Source organism: Clupea harengus, chromosome 17 (assembly GCF_900700415.2).
Source record: "Clupea harengus chromosome 17, Ch_v2.0.2, whole genome shotgun sequence".
NCBI classification, from domain to species: Eukaryota; Metazoa; Chordata; class Actinopteri; order Clupeiformes; family Clupeidae; genus Clupea; species Clupea harengus.
In genome coordinates this window covers 9,667,983-9,693,115 of record NC_045168.1, presented here as the reverse complement: position 1 = coordinate 9,693,115, position 25,133 = coordinate 9,667,983, and the positions used below count along the sequence as shown (strand labels likewise).

The 25,133-nt window shown below is 43.5% G+C and overlaps 1 protein-coding gene across 3 annotated transcripts in view; it reads right to left on the bottom strand.

Moving 5' to 3' along the window:
• Positions 1–25,133, bottom strand: part of plppr5b (phospholipid phosphatase related 5b) — a 73,045-nt gene that overhangs the window by 25,158 nt on the left and 22,754 nt on the right. For 2 of the 3 annotated variants that reach the window (XM_031583795.2, XM_012815130.3), the window contains exons 3-4: positions 15,225–15,413; positions 3,476–3,608 (exon numbers count right to left, since the gene is read on the bottom strand). In XM_031583795.2, coding sequence (XP_031439655.1) covers positions 3,476–3,608; positions 15,225–15,413 — 322 coding nt within the window. The remainder of the gene's footprint in view (positions 1–3,475; positions 3,609–15,224; positions 15,414–25,133) is intronic. The other variant, XM_031583796.2, reaches the window with a different exon arrangement.

Sequence of the window (25,133 nt, the reverse complement as noted above, 5' to 3'; positions counted from 1 at the left end):
TTCAAACACCGATCCACACGGCTCCCCAAATGACAACAGCAGGAGAGTTATATTAGCATCCTACGAGGGATCCAAACGAGGACAGACACATGATACAGCAAAAAGCAAACTGTCTCTCCACATACAAAAATGTTTTTGGCTCGTCCCCAGTTTTCTTTATAGAGCCCTTCTGCGAATCTTTTAGCTACTACATGCATAGCATTTGTCACTGCTACGTGAGGAGCTAGGCTATCGGGAGAAGACTTGGCAATACTTGTAATAATAATAGTTGGCAAAAATTGTATCCTTCCTCTGAAAGGCTACTAGAATCACGTTCTGAACATTTCATTGCAGATAAAATACACTGCTGTATGTTTTCAGTACAGATTGTTCCCAATAGTAAAACAGTATCATCCTTAAATTCTCAGTGGTTGTCACGACAGTTCTTATAATGTTTGATGACAGCCTGTTAGCATGTGGCACAGGCATCTTATGTTATAGCATGTAACATTAATGAGAGCTGTCATAATTAATTACCCATTATAGAAGCATAACACAGTTATATCACTGTGCCATGACAACCAATGACAGGATAAGGCATCACTTTCAGAACTGTGCTTAGAGTAAATGTGAAAAGCAGTAAAGTTGCTGTGTCTGTTTCTCCTCTCTTCCAAAATATGTGATCTGCCCTGGCATTTCAGAGAAAATTAAACATATACTTTTGTTTTTTGTGGGACACAACGTTCTGAATCTGCATATGGCCAAAATACTGACTAATCAGGTTAAAAAATGGAATGATCAGTGGACACAGGATAAAGGAGACAGTATATCAGACCCTGAGAACACTACATGATCTTCACGACTATAGACTGAACCCTTTAAATACTGTGAGAGAAGGTTCCTTTCTTTTCAGGCTGGAGAATCCCCCAAAATATCTGTCTCTGTTCAAAAACGGCTCACAAGTTCTAAATTCCATTTAATTCAAAAAGTTGTCAAATACATTGAACCAGAGAAGGCTACTCCTCTCTGTTCTGTTTCTCGTACCGCTTTATCACACTTCTCTGGGAATGTTTTTGAAGCGTTTTCCTTTTTTCAGTGCCCTGCCGCAACAACTTCATTTTTTTTCTCGATCGTCTGCTTTGAACGAGGGCTTGAGCCGAAGTGGGCCGGGCGGGGCGGGACGGAGGCCCGGAGAGTGATCGGTGAAGAGTGAACAGCGTTCTCCCCGGCGCCTTTCATCTCTCTATTCATTAATTTCCACCGTTGCCCTGCGTCTACTCACAGGCCCCATCGGCTGCATGCATTACAGTAACAAGGCCCCCATCTTGTGGGGGATAGAGAGAGAGAGAGGGAGAGAGAGAGAGAGAGAGAGAGAGAGAGAGAGAGAGAGAGAGGGATAGGAGATATAAACAACTAGATGCTGGAGGACTGCAGATGGTTTGAAGAGCGAGCTTGTCACACAACAGAGGCCCCGTCAGCCATTTTCTAAAAAGGTGATCTTTTTTTCCCGAAAAATGCACTCCCACGACTCACCCCCAACCCTCACCCCCCTCCCGTAAGCTATTATGCAAATGATCTCACAAAAGCTGAGGAGAATTCTAACAAAGAAGGTGAGTGGGTGTCACTGGTTAAGTTCCCTTTATCGTGCCCTTTAGGGGGAGAGTGTGGTGACACGCAGGGCTGGATGGGAAAGCATGATTGCGCACGCATACCTTCACTGAACAAGTACAGAAAGAAAGAGAAAGGGAGGGAGGGAGAGAGAAAGAGAGAGCGAAATAAAGGTGCAGTATAATACAGAGAGATGAATGAAGAGAGGATAAGCAAGAGATGTAAAGTAAGGAGACTCGGATGGCAAGAAAATGAGAGAAAAAGAGAGAAAAACAGATGTGCCGAGAGAGAGAGAGAGAGAGAGAGAGAGAGACAGCTCTGGGAAAGATGCCAGGGGGAATCGGAAGCCCAGGGTGACGGCCAGCAGATGAGCAGAATTACAGCCCTCAGCATCGGGCCGGACAGAACCCAGAGCACAGAGCACAGGCTGGGGTTCACCACCTGGATAATAGCCTGGCCTCACATCTCCATGTTACCTCCACATTACCTGCGCCCTGCCTCAGTTAAGCTGAGGATTAAAAAAAAAGACAAAGAAGAACAGCTGAGAGGAAAGCTGTACGTGAGCTCATCCCGTTCTGCCATTCTTGCTCTCTTTAAGGAGAGTTAAGGCTGACTTCTTCCACCTTCCCTGGAGAATACTACGAGGTTGAGAGCTCCTCATCTGATCTGTAGCGCTCCTCGACACCTAGCTTATGCCTTTAGATCCCCCTACCTAACGAATGCCCATCTTAGCGGCTCCCTATGAAACATGGGGACAGAGGGCTGAAATAGCACCGCTAGCTCTGACAGATGGGAGCTCTTCAGATGCTGCCACAGGTTGGCTGTCCAGCGGCACTGACACACATCCTGCCAGGTTGATCCCATTTCAAGGTCGTAAAACTTAAGTCAGGAAAGCCTTCAAACCCACCGTAGGTCTTCAAACCCACAGCCCTGCGTGTTTGCGATAGAAATCTCCCTCAGATGCAAACCACCATGGTGGAAATGAAAAAGAAGGAGTGGCAGAGTGAAAAAGAGACGCTGAGAGAGAGACAGAGACGCTGAGAGAGAGAGAGAGAGAGAGAGAGAGAGAGAGAGAGAGAGAGAGAGAGAGAGAGAGAGAGAGAGAGAGAGAGAGACACCGGGGCAGACATACAAACAAACTTCCCCCTTGCCCCCATCTGGAGATGGGAAAGTGGATTTTCCCCTTACGGGATCAAGACAATAATCCTCTTCACTGCTGTTAGCCTTAACTCCTAAAGACACCAAGACAGCGGAAAATACTATGTACAGCACATTTACCGCCAGTGTGCCTTTGGCCAGAGACATGTACTCTGTACTGTGTGCTTCAGCAGGAGCTGAGCTCTGGGGGTGGGGGTGACAGAGGGGGCTATGTATCACTGTCTACAGCAGGGCTAACCATAACCCTCCTCTGGGTGTGGGGGATTTAGCGGTAGCCTTTCAGAAATACACTGCATTGTCTCAAAGCTCAGTGGAGGAGCAGAATCAGGTGTGCTGTTCTTTATAAAGGCTGAACTGAATCCTGCACTTCAGAGAGTCTGAAGGTCGAAGGTCAAATGCTTAAATCTCAGACAGATTTTTAATGGCAATTCTGCCAATAATGCCACTGACCTATTTGCCATTAGCCTATTATTTCTTTTTTGACAGTTTAAGTTTTATCACATATACAGAGGGACAGACAAGTAAACAAACACACAGATTGACAAAAAATAATACAAAAACAAAAAACTTTGTGATCAGAGTAATCCTGAGTTGCCTATTATTTCATTGACAGATTATGGTGTCGGAAGAATAGCTCACTGAAAAAACTGCTGCCACTTCTTGTAATAAACCTGACATCGTAGGTTCAAGGTGGCCCAAGATCATTCAATTCTTAAAAGACAGCACTTACCCAAAAAGCGGAAAGTCCTGCGGACCAGAGGGTTGAGGTAACAGCAGTCTCCCGTCACAATGTTCTTCTCCCGGCTGTCCAGCTCTTTAGACGTGTACTGCACCAGGAACATCACTGTCTCTGTGACCGTTATCTGCACAAGAGGAGAAGAAAAACATCACATCGAATGACCCCAGAGAAGAAGTGAGACAAATCCCTTTCTATTACACTGGAGGGTGACAGCACTTCACACCGAGGTCATGGCTTCAATCTCTGGGGAGTCTGAGTAGATATACCACGTCTCAGTTCTCACAGCTGAAAGACTAAAATGGTGCCACTGTTTCCATAGTAATATCTGAGCATATTCGGAAAAAAAACGAAGTGACATATGGATACATTCTTAAAAAAGCACAATCTAGGGTGATGATAAAGATGTATCTGACAAAGATATAAATGGCTATGACTTGGCCATGTGTGCCGCTCCCCATCACACCATCTATTTGTGTTCTGCACTATAAATGTGCTTCTAGATAACAACTGCGACTGACACCTCTTCCTTTTTTTTTTTAAAAGACTGTCAAACAGACTCAAGGGCGGCGAAGCCAGGGGTTGATATGCTCTTGCGTAAGCCAGGCGTGATTCGCCAGACAGCGCTACGCAGCCGCCTCAACAGACGCCATCTGTAAGGCACCTTCTGAGGGGAGCAAAACATATTGGTGGGAGATTAGCTTGGCTTACACAGTCGATTCATATTACTGAGGCAATGACGTGAGACTTACACATAGGTGTCCCGAGAGCTCACACAGGTAGGGCTGATGCACCTAGCGCCACACACACACACACACACACTCTCACTCACTCACTCACTCACTCACTCACTCACTCACTCACTCACTCACTCACTCACTCACACACACACACACACACACACACACACACACACACACACACACACACACTCACAATTGCCCAAAAACATGTGTGGACTTGCATATACATAAACACAGACACTTTCACACACACACGCACACAAAGTCATGTCAAGATGTCATATGCTCATTTCAGCACCTCAGATGACACGTCACACTCTTCGTACGGCTGCAATCAGGGTGTGAAGAGCTTTAATTAGAAAACGCATTCACAGTTCAGGGAGGCGACAGGAAGAAACCCATGAAACAGGCGCCGTTCATCACTTCAGCTAAGTTAACAGATGAGGCTCTGAATGCAAAAACAGTTTTGTCCGCTCGCAAAAGAGGTCAGAGACCTTCCCATTCCAAGAACTCACTGCAGTACACATCATCACCCTTGACCCTAACCAGACCTTTTTGAACACACATACACCATAGCTGACAGTCTTCCACTGAGAAGCACACCTCCTCAGATTTACAACCCCATGAATGAGCCTGTAACAAACTGCCGTGTCTTCTACCAGATGCTTCACCTCGACTCCACTCTCTCCTCAGCACCACTGGATGAGCTGCATCTGCCAGACAGATGGGTATCCACCCGTCGTGTGTGCGGACCTGTGAAAGCCTTCTGTCGGAGACTCACACCTGAGACCCTTCCAGACTGACCCCTTTGGCCTCCTGCGTGTCCCCCTTTTTGGCTCTGCCCGGCTGGGCCGCTCAAAGCAAAGAGGCCCCTGGGTCCCTGGCTCCTGATCCCACATCCAGGCTAACAGGCCAGGCTTGGCTTCTGCACCAAGGGAGCCCTTTGGTTAGTGCTGCCGGAGTGATTTATTTAGCACGGCAGCCAACCAGTGCACAAGGAGATAGTGAGGGAGGGAGGGGGGGGGGAGAGGAAGGGAGGGAGAGAGAGAGGGAGGGAGAGGGGGAGAGAGAGAGAGGAAGGGAAGGAGGGTAAGAAATGTACTGCACTACACACGACCATCTCAAGCTGAGTTACACAGTATAACAAGTGCAGCTAAGGCTGCTATGGGACAGAGAAAAAAGCTATGACAAATGCACACTACACCACACACATACACACATACACACACACACCACAACACACACAAACTTGCACAGAAACACTCACAAAAACACACACACACATGACTACACGCGCAAGCACAAACACTCACTCTCTGACACAAACCCACATACACACGTGATGTTGAGCATGTGAGTTCATCTCTTTATGGCACGCACACACACACACACACACGCACACACACACACACACACACACACGCAAACCACCACCATCACCCCCCCACCTCACAGTCCTCCAAACAACACGGAAAACAGCCCAAGGCCTTGCTCTCGCACAACACAGAGAAAGAATTTTAAAAATGGAGAAAAAAACTAAAAAAAACTGGGTTACGTGCTTCTAGAGGAGGAGGAGTGCTTGTTCCCACAGCCCATGAAACAAAGATGGAACACGACGCTCTAACCTTCCCGCTCATCTCCAGCTTCAGTTCCAGTTGCACTGCATAATGCCGTGGAATGCACCAGAGAGGAGGCCTGCACAGTATAGCACTCATACAGCTCATACTGAGGCCTCGCTTCACTATTTAATTGGATTGGAGACGAGCACGTTATCACACTAACCATGAGACGGACTGGATGACTGACTGACTGACTGCAATTGCATTTCGCGACCATTCAGCCATCACCATCAAGAGCTGAGAAGGGAGATCATGAAGGTGGAACCCAACCCCCCAACCACTAAATCTGAAATGGACCCAAGAGCAAGAGCGAGAGTCAGCCCCTCCTCTGTCATCTCCGCAATACCCCTTCTGCCCCGTCCTTTCACGCATCACAACCAATCCTGTCGCATCATCATTGTCATGCATACACAGCGCCACCCCCCCCCTGCCCCCATCAACCTCAGCCTAAACTCCCACGAGTTCACGCATGACAATCCCATTTGCGAGCTTGGCTCCTCAGGCAATCCTCAAATGACCTTGTGCATGTGTGTGTGTGTGTGTGTGTGTGTGTGTGTGTGTGTGTGTGTGTGTGTTTACATACGATTGCCTACGCCTATGATGTGTGTTTGTTTGCACACTGTGCACACACAGCCCCCACCCTTGCTCCCGACAGACTCCAGCTGATGTATGTACACACTGTCCATCATATAAACACAGGATGAGGCTAAGCTGATTTAAAGCAAAAAGCCTCTTCATTACCCTCTCCGATGTCAGAGGTTACGGCTGGGATTAGGGCTCGCTTCTCCCAGACTCCCCTAGCGGAAGCCTGGGTGAGAGGCTCCGGTGATCGGGGGCAGCTTTAGGCATCCACCACTGTGGAGATACCGAAGGAGGGCAGAGAGAGGCCACAGTGGCTACGTAAATCACCGCACTTAAGAGCTAGAGTTGACCAAAGTCTGAGAGTTCATTAGGAGAGGAGAGAGAGAGATGGAGAGAGAGAGAGGTGGTAGAGAAAGGGAAAGAGAGGGAAAGAGACAGGAAGAGAGGAAGAGAGATCTACTTATCCCATTGTCTACAGTTGTCCTATTTACCGCGCCATTGTGGATCTGACGATTTAGCGGACGGGGAACACAAACATTTGCTCATTTCAGGAGCCTATTCATCTAAATGCTTTGTGGAAAGGAGGCTGAGACAAAACAACCACTGAAAACAGCATATTCCAACACCACAAAAGAAGACAATTATTTCCCCATTCATGACTGGTTGCGAGTGCATTTAGAGGGTTGGATTAACAAGAATTCTGTAATACGTCTTATTATACCATACAGGGGGATACTGAAAAAGAGGTATCCTTTAGCACATTAAGAAAGCTGTGTGAGTAGCTTATTTGAGGCAACCCTAAGAGGCCAGAAATTGAAATGAGTGAAATGAAATGAGTCTTTCATGTTTGACTGAAGGAAGAGTCATTGGCCTTCCCTATACACAAATGGCACCTAGATGTTGTTTCATATGTAGCCTCTGTTAGGTCGTACAGTCTGCAAACAAGTCTTGAGCGTGTGTGTGTGTGTGTGTGAGGAAAAAAAGAGATGTGTATGTGAGTTCTGAACTGTGCTAATATATTCAACACAATGATACACAGCAAAAGAAGGCAGCCTGCCTGCCTGCCGCCTCTCTCCCTCTCTCTCTCTCTCCTTCCCTCTCCATAAGTATTTTATCTTTCCATTAGGATTACTAGGCACAGAAGCTGCAGCTGAGCCCCCGTGGGTGAAGGGGACGTGGAAGAAAGACACAGGAATAGCTAATGGAGAGCCCCATAGTAAACACACAAAACCCAGAGACACAGAGGGGGCCGAGAAGAAAGGAGAAAGAAAAGAGATGGAGAAGCCCAGATAGAAAGAGAAAGAGAGAGAGAGTGGGGGAGAGAGAGAGTGGGGGAGAGAGGAAAAAGAGAGAAAGAGAGAGAGTGGGGGAGAGAGTGGGGGAGAGAGAGAGAGTGGGGGAGAGAGTGGGGGAGAGAGAGAGAGTGGGGGAGAGAGGGAAAAGAGAGAAAGAGATAGAGTGGGGGAGAGAGGAAAAAGAGAGAGAGAGAGTGGGGGAGAGAGGGGAAAGAGAAGGGGAAAGTCTGCATATTGCACACACAGATGCACACAGTAGGGGTGCCCGATTATGGCAGAGATCATAATCACAATTAATTTGGGTCAATCTTGAGATCACAATTATTACATACAATTGTGTATAACATCCAATTATTACATGATTACTCATTCATTGTTTACCCCAGGATTCTTTTCAGCGGCGCTTGTGCACACAGAAATAAGCCCACGATGCTGGACCCTCAGTGCTTTCACTTAGAATATATTTGTACTTATAGTACATACATAGTAAGAACCATCATTAAGCGACACAGGTGTTTTCCAAAACCATAGTTCAATCGAACGTTCACAAACACTGTTATTAAGTTGTGTGGTCCGAACTACAGCTCTCAATTTGTAGTTAGAAGTTTAGCTCCAGATACGTACGTCATGTCTTCATTACTGAGGCCAGTTTTTGGTGTCCAAATGAATCATTATTAATGTGTTCCCAGTTCTGGTTGATATTTGACATTGTGAACCACCATACAACCCTACTTATAATTGCCTTAAGCAAGAAATACACGATTAACAGGCCCACTTGCCGAAAGGAACAGACAAGGTGAATTTACACTTCTGCATACAATAATGTGAGATGCTGCACCTCTGCTTATAATTGATAATATGTAGCCTATTATATTCTCATGTTGTAGGAATGTATATGGTGTATGCTTTACATAGACTTAGTAACAGAGGATTAGAATGACAGTCATACGCACTAAAGAATTACTTCAGGAACTAAATATGTCTCAGCCTGACTGAGAGTGAGTCTGGCTGAAACAAAATGAGAGCATCATTGCGAAACGCAACGCGACACAATAATCGTTTTGTCTCAATTACGTCATTTTCATAATTGTTGGAAGCCAAAATCGTAATTGAGAATAAAATTTGATTAATCACCCAGCCCTAGCGCACACAACCACTTATTAACGTCCTGCTGCCAATTAGGCCACGGAACAGGAGAGCGCATTACTCACAAGCCACTGCTAACCACAGCCACGGACGCCCACCCTGCCCTCACGCCCTGCCCTACTAACGTCACATATCATACATCTGATGAGAGCGACACAAGGGACAGTAAGAGATAGAGGGAAAGAGGGAAAATGTGATAGATAGATACATAGATAGATAGATAGATATATAGATAAATATGTAGATAGATAGATAGATAAATATATAGATAGATAGATATATAGATTGATGGAGGGAGAGAGGGAGGGAGGGAGGGAGGGAGAAGAGAAATATTCAGAAATAAAGCCTGTGTATCCTGACCTCCTCCTGACTTCACTTCACACTATAGAATGTAGTTCATAACACTAATGTCAGAGAGAGAGAGAGAGAGTGAGAGAGAGGTTGTCTTGAGGGAGAGATACAAAAGACAGAACGATAGAAACAGAGAGAGGGTCAGATCCACCACAGGCTTGGTGCCCACTGCATCTCCATGGCCCCAGATGGACATCGCCCATCCATCAGCATTTGCCAAACATGGGCCGGCCGTCCAACTCAGGGTCAAAACCAAGTAATATTTGTGTAGGCTCCAGAGGTACACGCAACCGAGGGGAACACTGGATCCACCGTATGTCACCATTAAGCCAACTCCCAAAGACCTAGGGGGCCTATAGACTCAACGACTCCCCTCGCCTTGAAAGCCACAAAGCCCAAGTCCTCATACCTTTCACCATCATTCACCTAGCCAGGCAGAAGAAACAACCATCATTTTTCACTAGTTATATTAACAACGCAAACTCATCAGCTAGTGTTATTAAAGCCTTTTTAGGGTGGATATTGAGTGAAGGAAATATATGAGAAAAAAAATCCGTAATCCTTTGAAAAGGATATCCCCTCAATTGGACTGCTGCTATAATTTTCTTTGCTTTAGGCGATGTCTCCTCATCTGCACTCATTACTTTTTCAGTGAAGACCAGTAATGGCCCCGTAACCCTTGAAGCCTTGTGTGAGCTGCCATGCTAAGCAGCGAGATGTATGACGTATTTCCTCTTCTTATAAAAACATAAAATAACACAGAATAAAGAGGATTAGCATAAGGTCATAAATAAATTAGGACTTGAGAAATTCAGGCAGTCAAGGATTCCCACACACTAACCTCAGGGTTAGGGGGTTTCTTAGAGAATGACTAATGCTCAGGGTATTTAAAAGTACAATTTAAAGTATTTCTTCTCCAACTTGGCAGCCCCATTCTGCAAACTCCGCCTCAATTCATCTTAGAGAAAGGGGCAAGGGGAAAAAAGGCTGCGCCATGCCGCGGAAGAGACGACATCGTTCAAGAACGGGAAAAAAAAGCTGTGAAACCCAACACATCGGGACCCTGCTCAAATCCCAAGGTTAAGCCATTTTCAAAGTTCCACATCGTTTCAACTGTTTTACCTCCAATCTCCAGCTTGTACTTTTTAAGATCTCATAATGTATTCAGACTGAGCAATCACACCGCTACATTCTGTGCTCCTCCCACATCCATAATTCAGACCACCTTTTCAAAGTGAAGAGACACCCCATCCTCCCAAAAAACAGCAGTAAGCTTTAAATGATCCACTCACATCGCTGGTGCCAGAATGCTCGAAACAGTCAATCAACAGTCAAGCGAGCGCTGCCTTTCACGCGAAGTCCAGGCAAAGTTGGGGGATAAACAGTGCCTGTGATTGCACGGCCGCGTGTGCGATGCAAGAGGCGAAAGGCATGCAACATTCATGGCAAGCCCCTGCAGTGGCTTCCAACGGAATCTCTTCCAGTTTGTTGCCTCCACAGATAGTGATAATCTCCTTTAATGGTGGCCATGGCTTCTCGTGAACCCACGTAGCTCCTACATCTTTCACTGTACAAAGCCCGCACCACCCCCACTCGCCGATTAGGAGGTCTGAACTGCTACCAACATGTATGACATGGTATTTTAAAAGGTCTTACAATATCGGCTTAATTATGGTAATAATACTAATACTGTATATGCTTGGCATGCCACGCTTGGCCATAGCAGAAGGCAAAGGAGTCTTTCACAAAAATGGCACCGTGAGTCAGACATATAATCGAAGAACCAGTTATAAAGGTAAAATGTTTTTACCAGCAAATAATTGATTTGAGGAAATGTTCAAACAAGGACTTGGCCTTAGGGGTGAGAAGTGCATGAAAAGTAGGAAGGTTTTTGGAGGTAAGGCCGCGTGAATGGAATTAAAAGCAGACTGTGACAGACCAGTGCAGCTGTTCAAAAGAAGGCACTGATGAGTGCCTCTCAAGTCAAAGGAGAAGCAAAATATCAGACAAAAGTTAGCAGGCTCCAGGTTTCTCTGTGAAACCAAATCATTTTAATTGTCCTGAATAATAAAGTCTGGCTCTTATCTTTAGAAGTAAGCCTGATTACACTTTTCATAAGTGTGCCTCTTCAGAGAAGAATCTACAATGGTTCCAGCTTGTTTTTGCGGTCCTTCTGGAATTAAATCGTTCTTCATGGAACACTGTGTGGTTGTCCACTTGTGCACCAAGAGCTGGTTATTATAGCACATTCATGGATCTTAATGGCACTAAAATACAAGAAAAGTACAAGAGTTCTACTTAGGTTTTCCAGTCAGTCTCAAATATGTTTGTCAAATGGCGTGACAACGGTACATAGGTAGGGAATGAAAAACAGACTTTTTTTCTGAAGAACAAAAACTAGGATTTCACCCTTACACCCTGTCAAAAAATGGTGGAGTACATTTTATCATAATTATTATCGAGCATGCATGACACATTTTTCAAAAATGTAAAAGTAAAAAAAAAAATCAGGGGACAGAAACTCATTACAGAGACTTAACTTCAGCACTGTCATAAAATTCAGTGACATTGAGCCAATATGTCTGGTGCGAAATAGAGCATTCCTGTAACAAGATTGGATTTTTTTTTTCACACTAAGACTCGGCCTGTCAATATGGACAGTGGTGATTAAGGGTCTGCGATCAATGCTGTCCCATTGGCTCCAGAGAGTTACAGTCAGTGTTTATATCGGTACTGAAGCCATTAGTGTCTAGGCCACCACACAGTCAATCACACCTGCTCAAGTGTTTGGAGTTAAAGGGGTGTACATGTGTGTGTGTGTTAGTGTGTGTGTGTGTGTGTGTGTGTGTGTGTGTGTGTGTGTGTGTGTGTGTCGATGTGTCGGTGTCTGTGTCGGTGTGTGTCTGTATCTGTGTGATGATCGAGATAGAAAGAAGGAGAAGAAAAAGGGAGCGACAGAGCAAGCAGAGAGGGCATCAGAGGTAAACTGAGATCAAAAGAGAGACAAAGAAAAAGCACAGAAGAGGTTGAAACAAAGTGTTTATGTCCACCGTCATGTTGGTTACCGAATGTGAACTGGAGAACACTTCAGTTAAGATAGGCACCTATATTGCATTCTGAGTGTGTTTATATGGGTTTACAACAAATTAATAAGCCATTATTTATCCATTAATCCATTATAACTGTTGTAACATGTTGTCTAACCAATTCATAACATCATAAATGACACCAGTTATGAGGAGGTAAAAACTGCATTACCATGCATTATTTTACATTGTACTGTAAACACATATACTCTTATTATGTTCTTATGTGCAAAAACAACCTTATAGTGTATCTATAATTCTGAAGGATTTATGCCATCAACCTTCATGAATACACATAGAACACATTCTTAAACTTGCTTGAAGTGAAATTATGAATTGCTTTTAAATCATCCAGTCACTTCCAGTCTGAGGACCGCTGCACATGATATTTATCAGACGCTGCTCATCTTACCGCGAGTTTAAAACGCACTCTAACCACAAAACAAGCATAATCATCAAGGGCTGTAATGGCCACAGCTGACTGGCACATATACAAAACCACATCATAATTTCGCAAAGAGTGCCCCGTTCGCGTTTCTGTGTATGCAAGTGTTACGGTCAGTGGACTGTATAATTGCGCACAGAGGAAGACAGATGGGACATCCATTCTAAAACTTGTCATTTGGCATAGCGGAGATTTGTGTTTGCTGAAGTTTATTTTGGCAGGCACGCCGATATGGCCACGTCCATAATGGGCGAAACTGGCACTATCAGTCAGGGGCAGTGTATACCTAACTTGAGCGCGCCACTCCAAATGTTTGCGGCTTTATCGCCCCTGCCTGTCCTTCTATGGGGAGCCTGTATCAGTCAGCCACACAGACCTGACTACAAATCAGAACAATGCCTTTACAGGCCCTCCAAAGCAGCCGGGGGGAAATCGCCGAGCAGCAGATTTATTTTAGATTGACCAACGTCTTCTCTGGTGACACCTGTTTTATTGAGGGTCATTCTGATGCTGTGTGTGTGTGTCTGTGTGTATGTTAGGGTGTGTGCGTGCGTGCGTGTGTGTGCATGTGTGTGTCTGTGTGTGCGCACACACACATTCTGTAATGTTATCATCCATCTCTCTGGGACTATTTCAGTGAGCAAGAGATATTTTTATTGGAAAATGCGCTGTGCTGGTTGTTACTCCTAAAATGAAGTCAGATGAACATTCTTCTAGTGGCTGACCGTTCAGGCTGACCCTAAAAGCTGGATAAACTATATATATTCCAACGACCTGAGGCTAGAATAAACAAGACATCTATTTTCTGAATGTGACTTTCACAAAGTTTACTGAGATGTCACTACCAATCAAGGATTTTATTTTAAACCACAGCTCGGGCAATTCTGCTGAAATCCCAACTGCCTGAGCAATGTACCTGTATATAAACTTCTCATAGCATTGAAATAACAATGACCAACTTGCTTGCTTTACTATAAACATCACAAAACGTTGAAGACAGGCACACCTCATTAATGCAAACACATTCTGAAATAACTGAAACTGTTAAACAAATGTTGCAAATCTGATGAGACGTCGTGTCAGTGTTAGTCCTGAGTAGAACCCAGTTCTACCTATAGGGTATCTCTGAGTGTAGGAGGCATTCTACTGGAATGGGCAGCTCTGCACTCACCATCTGCCAGAACCTCAGGCACCCTTGACCTCAAAGTGAGGTAGCTGGGGGAAAAAACATACAATTGCTGCCAACAATAGCATGTTCTTTCAGCTTTCCTGAAAAACTGTTTGGTGTTTGAATCACAACAAATACGCCTGGCCACTACAGTCGTTGAATGGGTATAATCATTGGTGTTCATTAAAAGAGTCATCACATACCCTGCTGGGTGAATCTAACAAAACAGTGTTGGTGACATCGGACATTCACACCGCACCCCTCAAGATACTGAGTCACAGGTGAGAAGGTGTGTGTGTGTGTGTGTGTGTGTGTGTGTGTGTGTGTGTGTGTGGGTGGGTGGGTGTGTGTGTGTGAGAGAGAGACAGAGACAGACAGAGAGAGATGGAGAGAGAGGTCCTGTGTTTGCTCTTATCTGTGCTCTTATCAGGTACTGCTGAATGAATTGAAGCTTTACACTAAGAATGTTCTTCCTCCTGCCATCTATGCAGCACAAACTGGAAATGCACAGATTTCAGATGGATTGTGTCGTTTTGAATGGAGGCATCACTAATAAAAACATGTAGTAGCTTAGATGTGTCATCACAAAAAGCGGTGCCCATGACACATTGCCACGGCTGCTTGGGAGTTTTCTATCATAAGCATCAATGCAAGATTCAATCACTGCAACACACAATGACAATCAATAGTGTAATGAAAATACCACCTGCACACAACACATTAACCAATTTGTCTCAAGCATACACATTAACTGAAAAACAGCACAACTTAGTCTGACAAATAGATTGGGGATAATGAATCGAGTTCACGGTAGCATCTACCAACGCCATGACGTGGAAAAGACACTGCGACTACCACTGCTAATAGGGGAGAATGAAGGCTGTTAATTCATGGCATTCTGCACAGATTCTTCTCTCGCATCGATTTTGCGCCCTGCACGCGTTTCTAATCAGCGCTAAGCGGAACGTTCTTGTACAGAGCAATTGAAACAGAATTTGGGGTATTGACTTGTGACTCGAGGTCCATTCATCTCCACACACGTTCATTCATTCGGGCGAAGTGCGAAGTCACCGCGTAAATGTACGGAAACCGGTGAGACACGAGTTAAGACCACATAGTATGTCACCAAGCTACCTGATGAATTCCTTGCTCTAATCCAACCAAACTGGTACCTGGTCATCTATTCTAACCACACAGAGCTTTATTTCATATGCACTGGTTTTACTGACATTAATGTCCAACTCAAGTCATATCCCGTCACGCACACACATACATACGTATACTCTCTCACAAAAACCGGCAACTCACCACAAGAGTCGGGACACCTGCCACCACCGCGTAGAGGAGGACTGGCGGAATAGCGCTCGACTCCTCGGGTCCGAGGTAAGGCTTCGTGTAGGCACTGTCATAGCAGAAAAATCCTTGGACGTGCACGTTGAACGTGTCGGTGTACTCGAAGTAATATGCCAGCATGACTGTCCCCGCCATAATCACCAGCTGAAAATAAAGCATGGTCGTCAAATATTGGGGAAAGAACATTTAACAATCCACTTTTACAAGGAAAAAAAAAACAGCTGTCCGCATTCCCCCTCTGCGTCCTAACTCGTCCTGGTCAGAAAACCCCCCATCTCCACGTTTCGCCTGCATTTAATGCACGTTGGAAAGCATCGGAAGGTGGAATGCGCTCAGTTGCATGGCACTCGGCTCAGCCGCTCCGACTAGGATGAGCAGAGTGGAGAGGGAAGAGCTAAAAGGAGGGGGCGCGGCACTCGCGTGGGTCTGCGTATACGAGACGTGGGGCCGCTATTCGCCCATAGCAGCGAATGATGAGCCATGACACGTACGGCGCCCGGTTTCGTGCGTCTGTGGACTGCACGAAGCGAACGACTGAGCAACTTGTCAGAGTAATCACTGAGTTCTCTCCAGTCAGCCACCAACCTAAGTTACCCCAAGTACTCTTTTGAATATCCAAGTAGAACTGTCTTCCATAATAAATGACACTACAAAAGAAGACGCAAACTAAACATATGATCAAATAAACTATTTCATCTCAACAGATTAAATATGGGCATTCGTCCAGTATTTCTGATACATGTATTTAATGGGCCATATAAAATGGTTATGTAATAGGTGTATAGCGTTAAATAAACATCTGTTTGTTTGGTATCCTGGGGATAAACACTGCTGTTTGTGTGTGTGTGTGTGTGTGTGTGTGTATATATATTTAAAAAATACGGAATGTACTTTCCCAAAGACTATATACATGATGATGTCACATGTATGTATCTGCATGGAACTTTGGTAGATAGGACTATGGGCCATAGCTTTGCCTATGCTTGTTTAGAACGCATGGCAAGTGAAATATTGATTTGTCTCAATTGTCTTCTCTGATTCAGTGTAAAGGTCAATTTATAGTCCGGGGGACAAGTGCAGCTCAACACAATCTGATGTAAAAGTGACTAAATGTGTCTGCTATGGCAGCCCAGACTATGTCACCTGTATGTAACATCTTGAAAGGATGCAGGCATTGAAAGTTTGTGTTGCTCTCTTGACATCTTGACATGGCTACAGTCATCTAGCTGGCTTGAATACTAGCCATTATGATACAGTGCTTCTCAAAACCGATTTTTAATGTGCTGTCAAATGGTATCAAATTATCAATTATGCTTATGTACAGTGGAGGTTTGTGATATGATGTCATGTTGTACTCAAAATATATTTTGGTATTTTTGAAATGTTTTGATACATGTTGTGGTTACTGTATTTTGCATTTTATTTTAGTACTTTTTCAATTTGAATATTTTGTATCCTATATCAAAACACATTTTGATGTATTTTTGTCCATCCCTGTTCCAGTCTACATAGTCTAAGGCAAGGTTGTTTCCGGTCAAAGGATAATTTGTGGCCTCAATATGCAGGCTATATTTGTCATAAACAACTAGCGACGACAAACCAAGGCTTATTCTTCACTTTGAAATGTGGTATCATAGTTATGTGACTTAGTGGAAAGAGGATGACTCATGCTGCATATAATATGGGTATGGTGAATGTTGAGACTTGGCTATGGTAGCCACAGGAGCACTGGTGCACATATAGGTAAGGTCAGAACACATTCTAGGACGAGCCATTAATATCCCAAATAATAGTCCCAGCATCTAATTAATTAATGAATTATTGCTTTGGTGACTTTAGACAAAAAAAAGCCAACTTCCCTCTAATCGGAATCATCCTCCCCTGAGTTTCTCCCAGATCCTAATTAATACATTTCACTGATCTAACTGTGACTCTGTATTGTGTAATTAATGAATCTATGGTGCAATCAATACAGAATCAGATATGGAACACAAATGGGTTCAAAAAGAGCACGGAGCATTAATACAGTTTAAGTCTGGCATAATGCTCTTTTTTTTCATCTAAACTCCATTATACACGCTAGGAGGAGTTCTATTAAGAGACAGTGACGGATTTGCAGCTGTTAGATGTGATGGAAAGAAAGTGATTAGCGTGATAGGCTTTTTTTTTCTCGCTTTATGGATTCAATTAAATGTCAAAATGTTGTCGGTTTTGTGACAAAGGGGTTAGATTCAAACTAACTAGGTTAAGCCTCTGCTTTGGTGTACATTATTCCAGATGTCCGAGAGTGCATTACAGGTCTGGAGTGGGGGGCTTTGGACTAGTTGGATCTCCGCATGGGGTCCTAGGAAGAGACTGAATCAAAACGGAACTCTGTGAGTCGCGCGGATGTAGCTAGGGGAATTCAATCATGCCCTAAAGATGTTTGTAAATATAAAGCATAAGTCTTAAACTGATTGTTTGCACAACAATCTACACCGGTGCTATAGTCCATCTGTCACTGCAGTTGAAGGTCGGGCTACAGTGGTTTTGGAGTGGTTTATTTGCAAGAATAATAAATCTTTTAAAATGACACAGGATTATGTGATTATGTCAAAATATGAAGCCAAAGATTTATATTTGTTTTTCAGGTCAAGCTAAATGGCTTTTGCATGTAGTTTCATCATCTTGGAGTCAAGATTTGGGAAGAGTCACAATGTGTCGTGCAAATGAACATGGTGTAACCTAGAACTGTGAGTTGCACTATGACTCTATGACATCTTTTTCTAGTTGTAAGTGACATATTTGAGCACAAATGTTGAGTTTTCCAAGGAGTCTGTTGCCACCACTACAGTGAAGTATAAGAGCATATATATGAACCTGTGCTGTCTAAGACGGAATGTCAACTAATATGGCATATGTAGTGCAAATATAAAATAATCAACCTGGACATAATCCTAGGCCTACTTCAAGGTTCTACAAATCACCCCTTATATTGGATGTCTTGAAAACTGAAAGAAGAGTTCATATTAATAAATATATTAAGATTAAGATGAGCAGCTATGCAAACAGCAAAAAATCCTAGACCAGCATTTCATTGCGTCAGCACTAACTACAGTATTTGCATCCAAAACGAATCTGCTTCTATTATACTCAGCATCCTTGGATATGTCAAGGTTATGTTATGCCTTTACCATGACTGTTATGATCACCTGCCTTTGTCATATTACTGAATAGGCAGAAGTTAGCCCGGTGAAGCTGCACTATGGCCTGGACACCAACTAGGGTTCAACCAAATCAAGGTCATAACCATACTCATAATCTTTGAAATATTAATACATCTCGACTTGTGTGTTGTGGTGAAGCCTTTCATCTCCACCCCATCCAGCTGTTCAGATTAATCTGGTGAAGCCCCCGTTTCGGTGGGGCCCGACTGCCTGATGAAGTGTTTTGGTCCACGTTAGACGGGACGTTCAGCATCTGTTCGGTGCCGTATCCAGCCGAACGGCAGAACCGATGACGGGGACTGGGGCATCTGTTATTTACTCCAGTGACTGTAGTCATTTGGGTTGGTGCTCATCAAAAAGAGGAAGTAAACAACCGCACGCACCTGGCTTGTCTGATGCTGCATTGGCTGCTGTTTGTGAATGGGAGGCTTTCCTGAATCAGAACTACGCTGTGAAGATCATTTGCATTAGTAAATCTGCAGCTATATTGGACAAAAATGGCATTACATATGGTGGTTAACATATGTAGTGTTACACTAAAAAGCTACGTGAGGGGGCACGTCATGACAAGTGTGGTTAAACAGTGTGTTATACAGATGGTTACACTTACAATGGTAAGTGACATAAGTACTGTCATTTCATCAGACAGAAACAAAGCTATTAAGACAAGACATAAAAGAAAAGCAGTTTTTTAGCTGAGGGCATCTTCCTGTCAAACTTTCCCAATGTGAGAGCATCAGCTATCTCAAGTCTTCCCTGAAGATTTTTTTTTTTGTGTGCAAATTAATGAGTTCAGAAATGCTTTATAAAACAAAAAAACATCAAACCCACTCATATTAGCAATCATGACACATGCTCCCTTAGTTATATTATCAAAATGTAATTTAATCTACGTGTCTTGTTCACGCTGAACAGCGTCCATTTTAATGGAAGGTATCAGTGCATCATGCTGCAGATAGGAGTGAGTTCTATGGGATACATGCACAATTGCTCACTGCATGTTTCAGAGCAGGCGATCAGCCAGAGCTATATGTTGACCTAGATTAGGGAGCTCCACACGCTGATCTGTGGTCTCATATCCCAGTTAAGACATCTGTCCTCCCCTATAAGAATCTTAGCCCTTTCGTTTCTGCGGTTGGCTCCTTGTGAATTCAGAATGACCATATGTATGAATCATCATGAGGCAATGACACTTGGATGAACATTACGAGAGAGCATGGCTGCCCAAGACTCCTTCCAGGCGTGCCTCGCACTGTATGTGGTTCATTACATCAGCACATCTAAATAAACAGTCCTTATTAAAAAGGGGAAAAAAAGGCAACCGAGAGCAACTTCAAAGCAGTCAGCTCCCAGCAGCTGTGCCTTATCTTGTGCACCACGCTTCATAAGAAATTCATGCCCTGTCTTCAGCGTACCCGCGAACATTTGAAGAGATCCTGATAGCTCTTTTCCTCTCTCTCTTTCTCTCTTTCTCTCTCTCTCTCCCTTCATTTTTTTTCTTTCTTGAATGGAAATATTTGTGTCAAGCAGCAGCATATAGGGATCTTAAAGGGTGGAGATAGACAAGGAAACTGCTCATCTTAAAAGTTTCTTACATCCTCTCTGAACAGGGCTTCTGTTCACCCCGTGCCATCAAAAAAGAGTTTTCACACAGGCTTGTCATTTTTTTGAATAAACATCTTGATGCTGCCAGTATTGCTGACCCAGCCTGATATAGCATTCATAAGGCTGCAATTCACTTGGACACATTTTGCATTTGGTGCAATCAATAATTTATTTATTTCATTGTTAAGCTTTATGTTTGGCCTTTTCTAGCCTTTATTCAATAGGACGGTGAAGACACAGCAGGACGTGAGTGGAGGAGTAAGATGGGGAGTGGGCTGGAGAACTGACCTCAGGCCGAGTCAAACCTGGGTCCTTATGGGCACTAGATCCCTGTATGGTATGGGACACCGATGCTACCACTGCACCACAGCTCCCCCCACTGCAATTATTACGTTTAATTTGCATTATTAACGCCTACTTTCACTCCAGGTCTGAGCTACTCAGCAATAAAGTCTGTAGCAACTGGCTGAATTTAATTACACTCTTGCGTTCTACATTTTTTCACCTTTCATTTTATTGTTAAAGCCAAATTATGAAACTTGGCAACAACCAAATGCTTATGCCACTGTGAATTTGAACTCACAGCAGCGCTACAGCGTAAACTCCACCAGCTGAATTATAACGAGCCCAGTTTGGTGTAAGACAGGAGCTGTGCAACGTGAGAGAGGAAAAGAAGGTCAACTTGCTCCGCATACACTGAGGTACAGCGCCTCACTCAGAGCCAGAGTGTCTCCTGCTGAACGACGAGAAGATAATTACACGTCAAGCTCATCAACACGAACCCCTTGGGTCGTTAATACTTAACTTAATAATACACGCTAACGCGCCCAAACACGCAGAGCAGATTCCCATTATGTTGACCCGGAGTGCTTTGCACACCTCCACTTTTGAAAAGCCTGCGTTTCAGCTAAATAAGTAATTGTCAAATGTATATACTGAGGCACTTAAAACATTTTGAAATATGTGAGTGTTCGAATTGAAATTGGGCCTTTCTTCACCTTTTATTTCAGTGCGTTGGTATCCCATCTGTCACTACTGTCACTAGATCTGTCACATGTTTTGGGTCTTTAAAAGGGTGATGGTCTGATCTGTTCTGAAACATATACACAAAACTTTCTAGGCCAAAAAGAAATTCACCAACTTCTGTTGTAAACAAAATATGAGCTTTTAGCTGTTGCAAACCCACACAGAGTTATATCTGGACTGATCATGACAAAGAGTGCAATCCCATATCCATTATTGCAAAATTCTGGACAAATACTTGCCATTAGCCTGAGCTAAACGTGGGCCGATGTCCAAATCATAACTTCACAGGTCATCTCCAGGCCACAACAAAATCGGGGAATCTTAAATGGTTTCCACAGCTGAAAATACGTGATTGGCTTCACTCGTCTTATCCAGTTGACTCTGACACAGTTATACTGACAGATAATTAGCTGAATAATTTATGCCTCCTGCTAATCATATTTGAGCAATATCCAGCATGGCCTCTTATCGGCTGTGTGTGTATGTGCTCAACTCACCATACAGGCACGAAATATCAAATTTGACACATCTGTATTATCTTAGGCTAACATTAGGGATAAGATAATGGAATCCTGTGCTGTTTAGCGTGCAAACGTAGCTGTCTAACATGCTCTGTTGACATGCCATCCAATCCAGACAATTATCAGAAAAGACATCAGAAAACTGGTATAAAACAATACTCATTTGGTACGGTTTGGGCTGTCATGATTGAGATAGTGTGAGACAGAAATGACTTCTACTGCCTTGCAACAGCACCTTCTCACCCACAAATCTGGGTATACAAAGTGCTAGCATGCTACACTAATCTGCACCTTCATCTAAATCTGTCTTCCTCGCCATCATTCTAAACCAGTGCTATGAATGTGCCATTCAAAGAGCTGATACCTATCTCTAACCTTTCTCTCCAGCCCAACTCTTTTCTCTGCATCAGACAGATTAGCAGAGTTCCTGAAACCCCTTTCAAAGACAGTCACGGACCGACTTCCTCGGAGATGTACCTCCCAATTAGAATGCACCATATTAAAGCCTGGGTACATGCCAGGGATATATAAAACGGTGTATCGTTTTCTCACGGGTATCATAAACACCAAAAATAATATTGCACACAGCACACTGTGTGCACCAAGAAGGTAGCAACTGAACAGCAATATAAAGTTTTACACTGGCACATGATTGACTCTTTTTAACGGGCTCACACTCATAAATGACATAGAACTGCATACACCATGGCAAACTTGCTCAAACTTTAAGGATATTAACTTAGCCAATCCACAGGGGCACTTTCACTGCTGTATTTTCCAGTCAGGATTCAAAATGAGAGCTGCCGGGAGGCACAAACACACAGGCCGCCCATTGGCCATAGTCACCAAGCTTGAAGCGCCATCATGGGCCATCAGGGAAGCGTATGTAAAGCTTATAGCCCTGTCATTTTACAAATGTGCTCCTTAAGTTGGCTTGCATAAGATGAGTAACACTGAAAGGCAGAGGACCTTTGCTCTTCCTCAGAAAGCACACAGGCGTGAGAGAATGGGGTCTCAAAGCCTATGATGAAGGAACGGACTGTTCCATCATTAATTCATCCACTTCATGGTTCTTTAAAGGAGGGGGGGGGGGGGGGGGGGCTTGTCTTTGTTTTAAAATATGGAGCACTTTAATGGCGTTGTTCGTTCAAGAAGACAAGCAGACATCTGGGTTTGTGGGACTGCGTCTGCCTTAAGATGGTTTCAGGGAGCGAGGGTGGAGGGGGGAAATGCATATGCTGTCACCCGGCACCAGGTGCTGAGGACAAGCGTGTGGGGGGAGGGCACTCCTATCTCCCCATGTGCTCTAGTTTAGATTCAGCCAGCCCTCTCTCCTATTGTCACCCAAAAAAGAGCTAACATACCCACAAATAATTTTCATTACATACCAGGCACATCCTTTCTCATGAGAGGAAGGATACGTATTTGCTCTTTTGTCCAGCTGGCTGCGAGCCTTGACCTCACTTTAACCTCATCGTGACAGTCAGATATTACACGAGATTACCAGAGTGTTTTAAGTGGCATGCATGGAGTTAAAGAGCTATAAAAACTTGGACATTTCACAGAGGCATAGAACAATATGTTGTGCAAACGCTTTCCATCTTCTCCCTCTCCGCATCCTACCTGCTCAACCTTCTTTCATCGTTGAGGAATTCTTTATGTGCTCTGTGAGGCTCACCGTTGGTGACATTTAGAGGACATACTAGGAACCAGGGTGAAAAATGCTGAAATCTGAGTATGTGAAATGAATTTCCCATTGCACTAGGGGGACAGAATAAACAGTAGACTGCCTGGCCAGATAAAAACAATATGGTAGTTTATGTTGTGGAAGGCCTCATAGATTTTCAATCCGACAGTTTTCTCACTTGGAGTTGAATACGTTTATATAAATCTTAAGTCCACAAGTAAACTTTCAGACTCACACACATCTTTCTTTATCCACAGACAATCTACAAACTATACTTGAGGTCAAATTACTTTGCTTCGTACACATCAGGGTATGAAAAATAGATCGAGTCAAAATAAAGCAAGCTCATGCATGTGCAAGGAACTGAAATAAAATATAATTTTTTTTATTTTACAATTCATTCATGCTATTTTAACATTAAACAGGTCCCTCAGGTCTCTACAGTACAAGCAAGAATCACACCAGTGGTTTATCAGCAACAAGCATCTTCCCAAAAAATATCTTCCAGGCCCCATCAAATCATGAGGGTGTCGGTGTGACTGCCCACACCGGAGTATAGGAGACGATAACTCACTTGTACTGCTGCTGATTCAGTTGCTCATAAATGTCAACAGAAATTTGCTATAAAGAGACGGTTGCCCTGAGTGAGATTCATCATGAACACGCTACTAGTGCCAGGGTAGCGACAGCCTGAGTCGTTTTTTAGGGACAAACCTGTCTCTGTAAGACACCATTAGATGCACTGCAAGCTGAGACATTAGGGCTTGCATATGGCGTATTGCTGTTATTCAGAAACATTTAAGCGTTCCATGTCTAAGAGGCACAAATGTGTTTGTATATCTACTCTGATAATGACACAATATTGTGTTAACAATGCGCCATCTAGTGGTTATTAGTAATGGAAACACAGGATTTTTTTTTTTATTAATATGATGAGACTGTTTTTATTTCTTTATTTGCCTCTACCATATATCTAGCTATGCCTCTAATAAATGACATCCGCTTTGGGGCTCGGGTCTAAATCACTTCCCTGGGATGCAGTCGCACTGTGTGGTGTCTTGTTGGCAGGGGCGTTTCTAGGATTAAAAGAAAGGGGGGGGGGGGGGGGGGGCTTAGCCCCAAGGGGAGTGGCTTGTTTGTGCGCAGAGCGCGCTGCAATTTTTTTTGGGGCCGCGGATATCCATTGTTTCAGACAGTTCATAGATTGGTTCAATCAGAACGAGTCTGATTTTGCTCTGTTGTTTTGCTTGCGTTCAGTATATGATAACACAAGAGACAGAATTTCAGGGTCATAGTGAAATTTGACAACACAAATGTGAACTTTTCTCAAATAAAGAGAGAAATAATTGTCCTGCTTGTAAAGGAAAGACGGATAAACTAGCTTTCCTATCCGCTCCCAAATACTAATTCTTGAGTTGTTTACTTGTTTTATTATGAGCAGAAGGGAATACGATTTTGATCAACATTTACTCTATTTTTACATCTATTTTGTTGTCCCTGTAGTTTTTACATACCAGTGATATTTTATGCTCATTTGGACACTATCACTGAGATAAAGATGAACTAGTTCAGTTTCAAATACCATTCAATGGGGGAAAAAACTTGAATAACAAAAATTAAAAAACACATTTCAAGAACATCTTAATTATCAAATTATAAATATTGTATGATGGGCTGAAATGGAAGGCACCCAATGCATTCACTAAAATCAAGTCAAACTAGAATTCACTAGCATTGATTGATTATAAACAACAACATTCTATAGGGACTGATATTATTGTTTCGAAATACTAGAGAGATACAGTATATTAATGCAAAG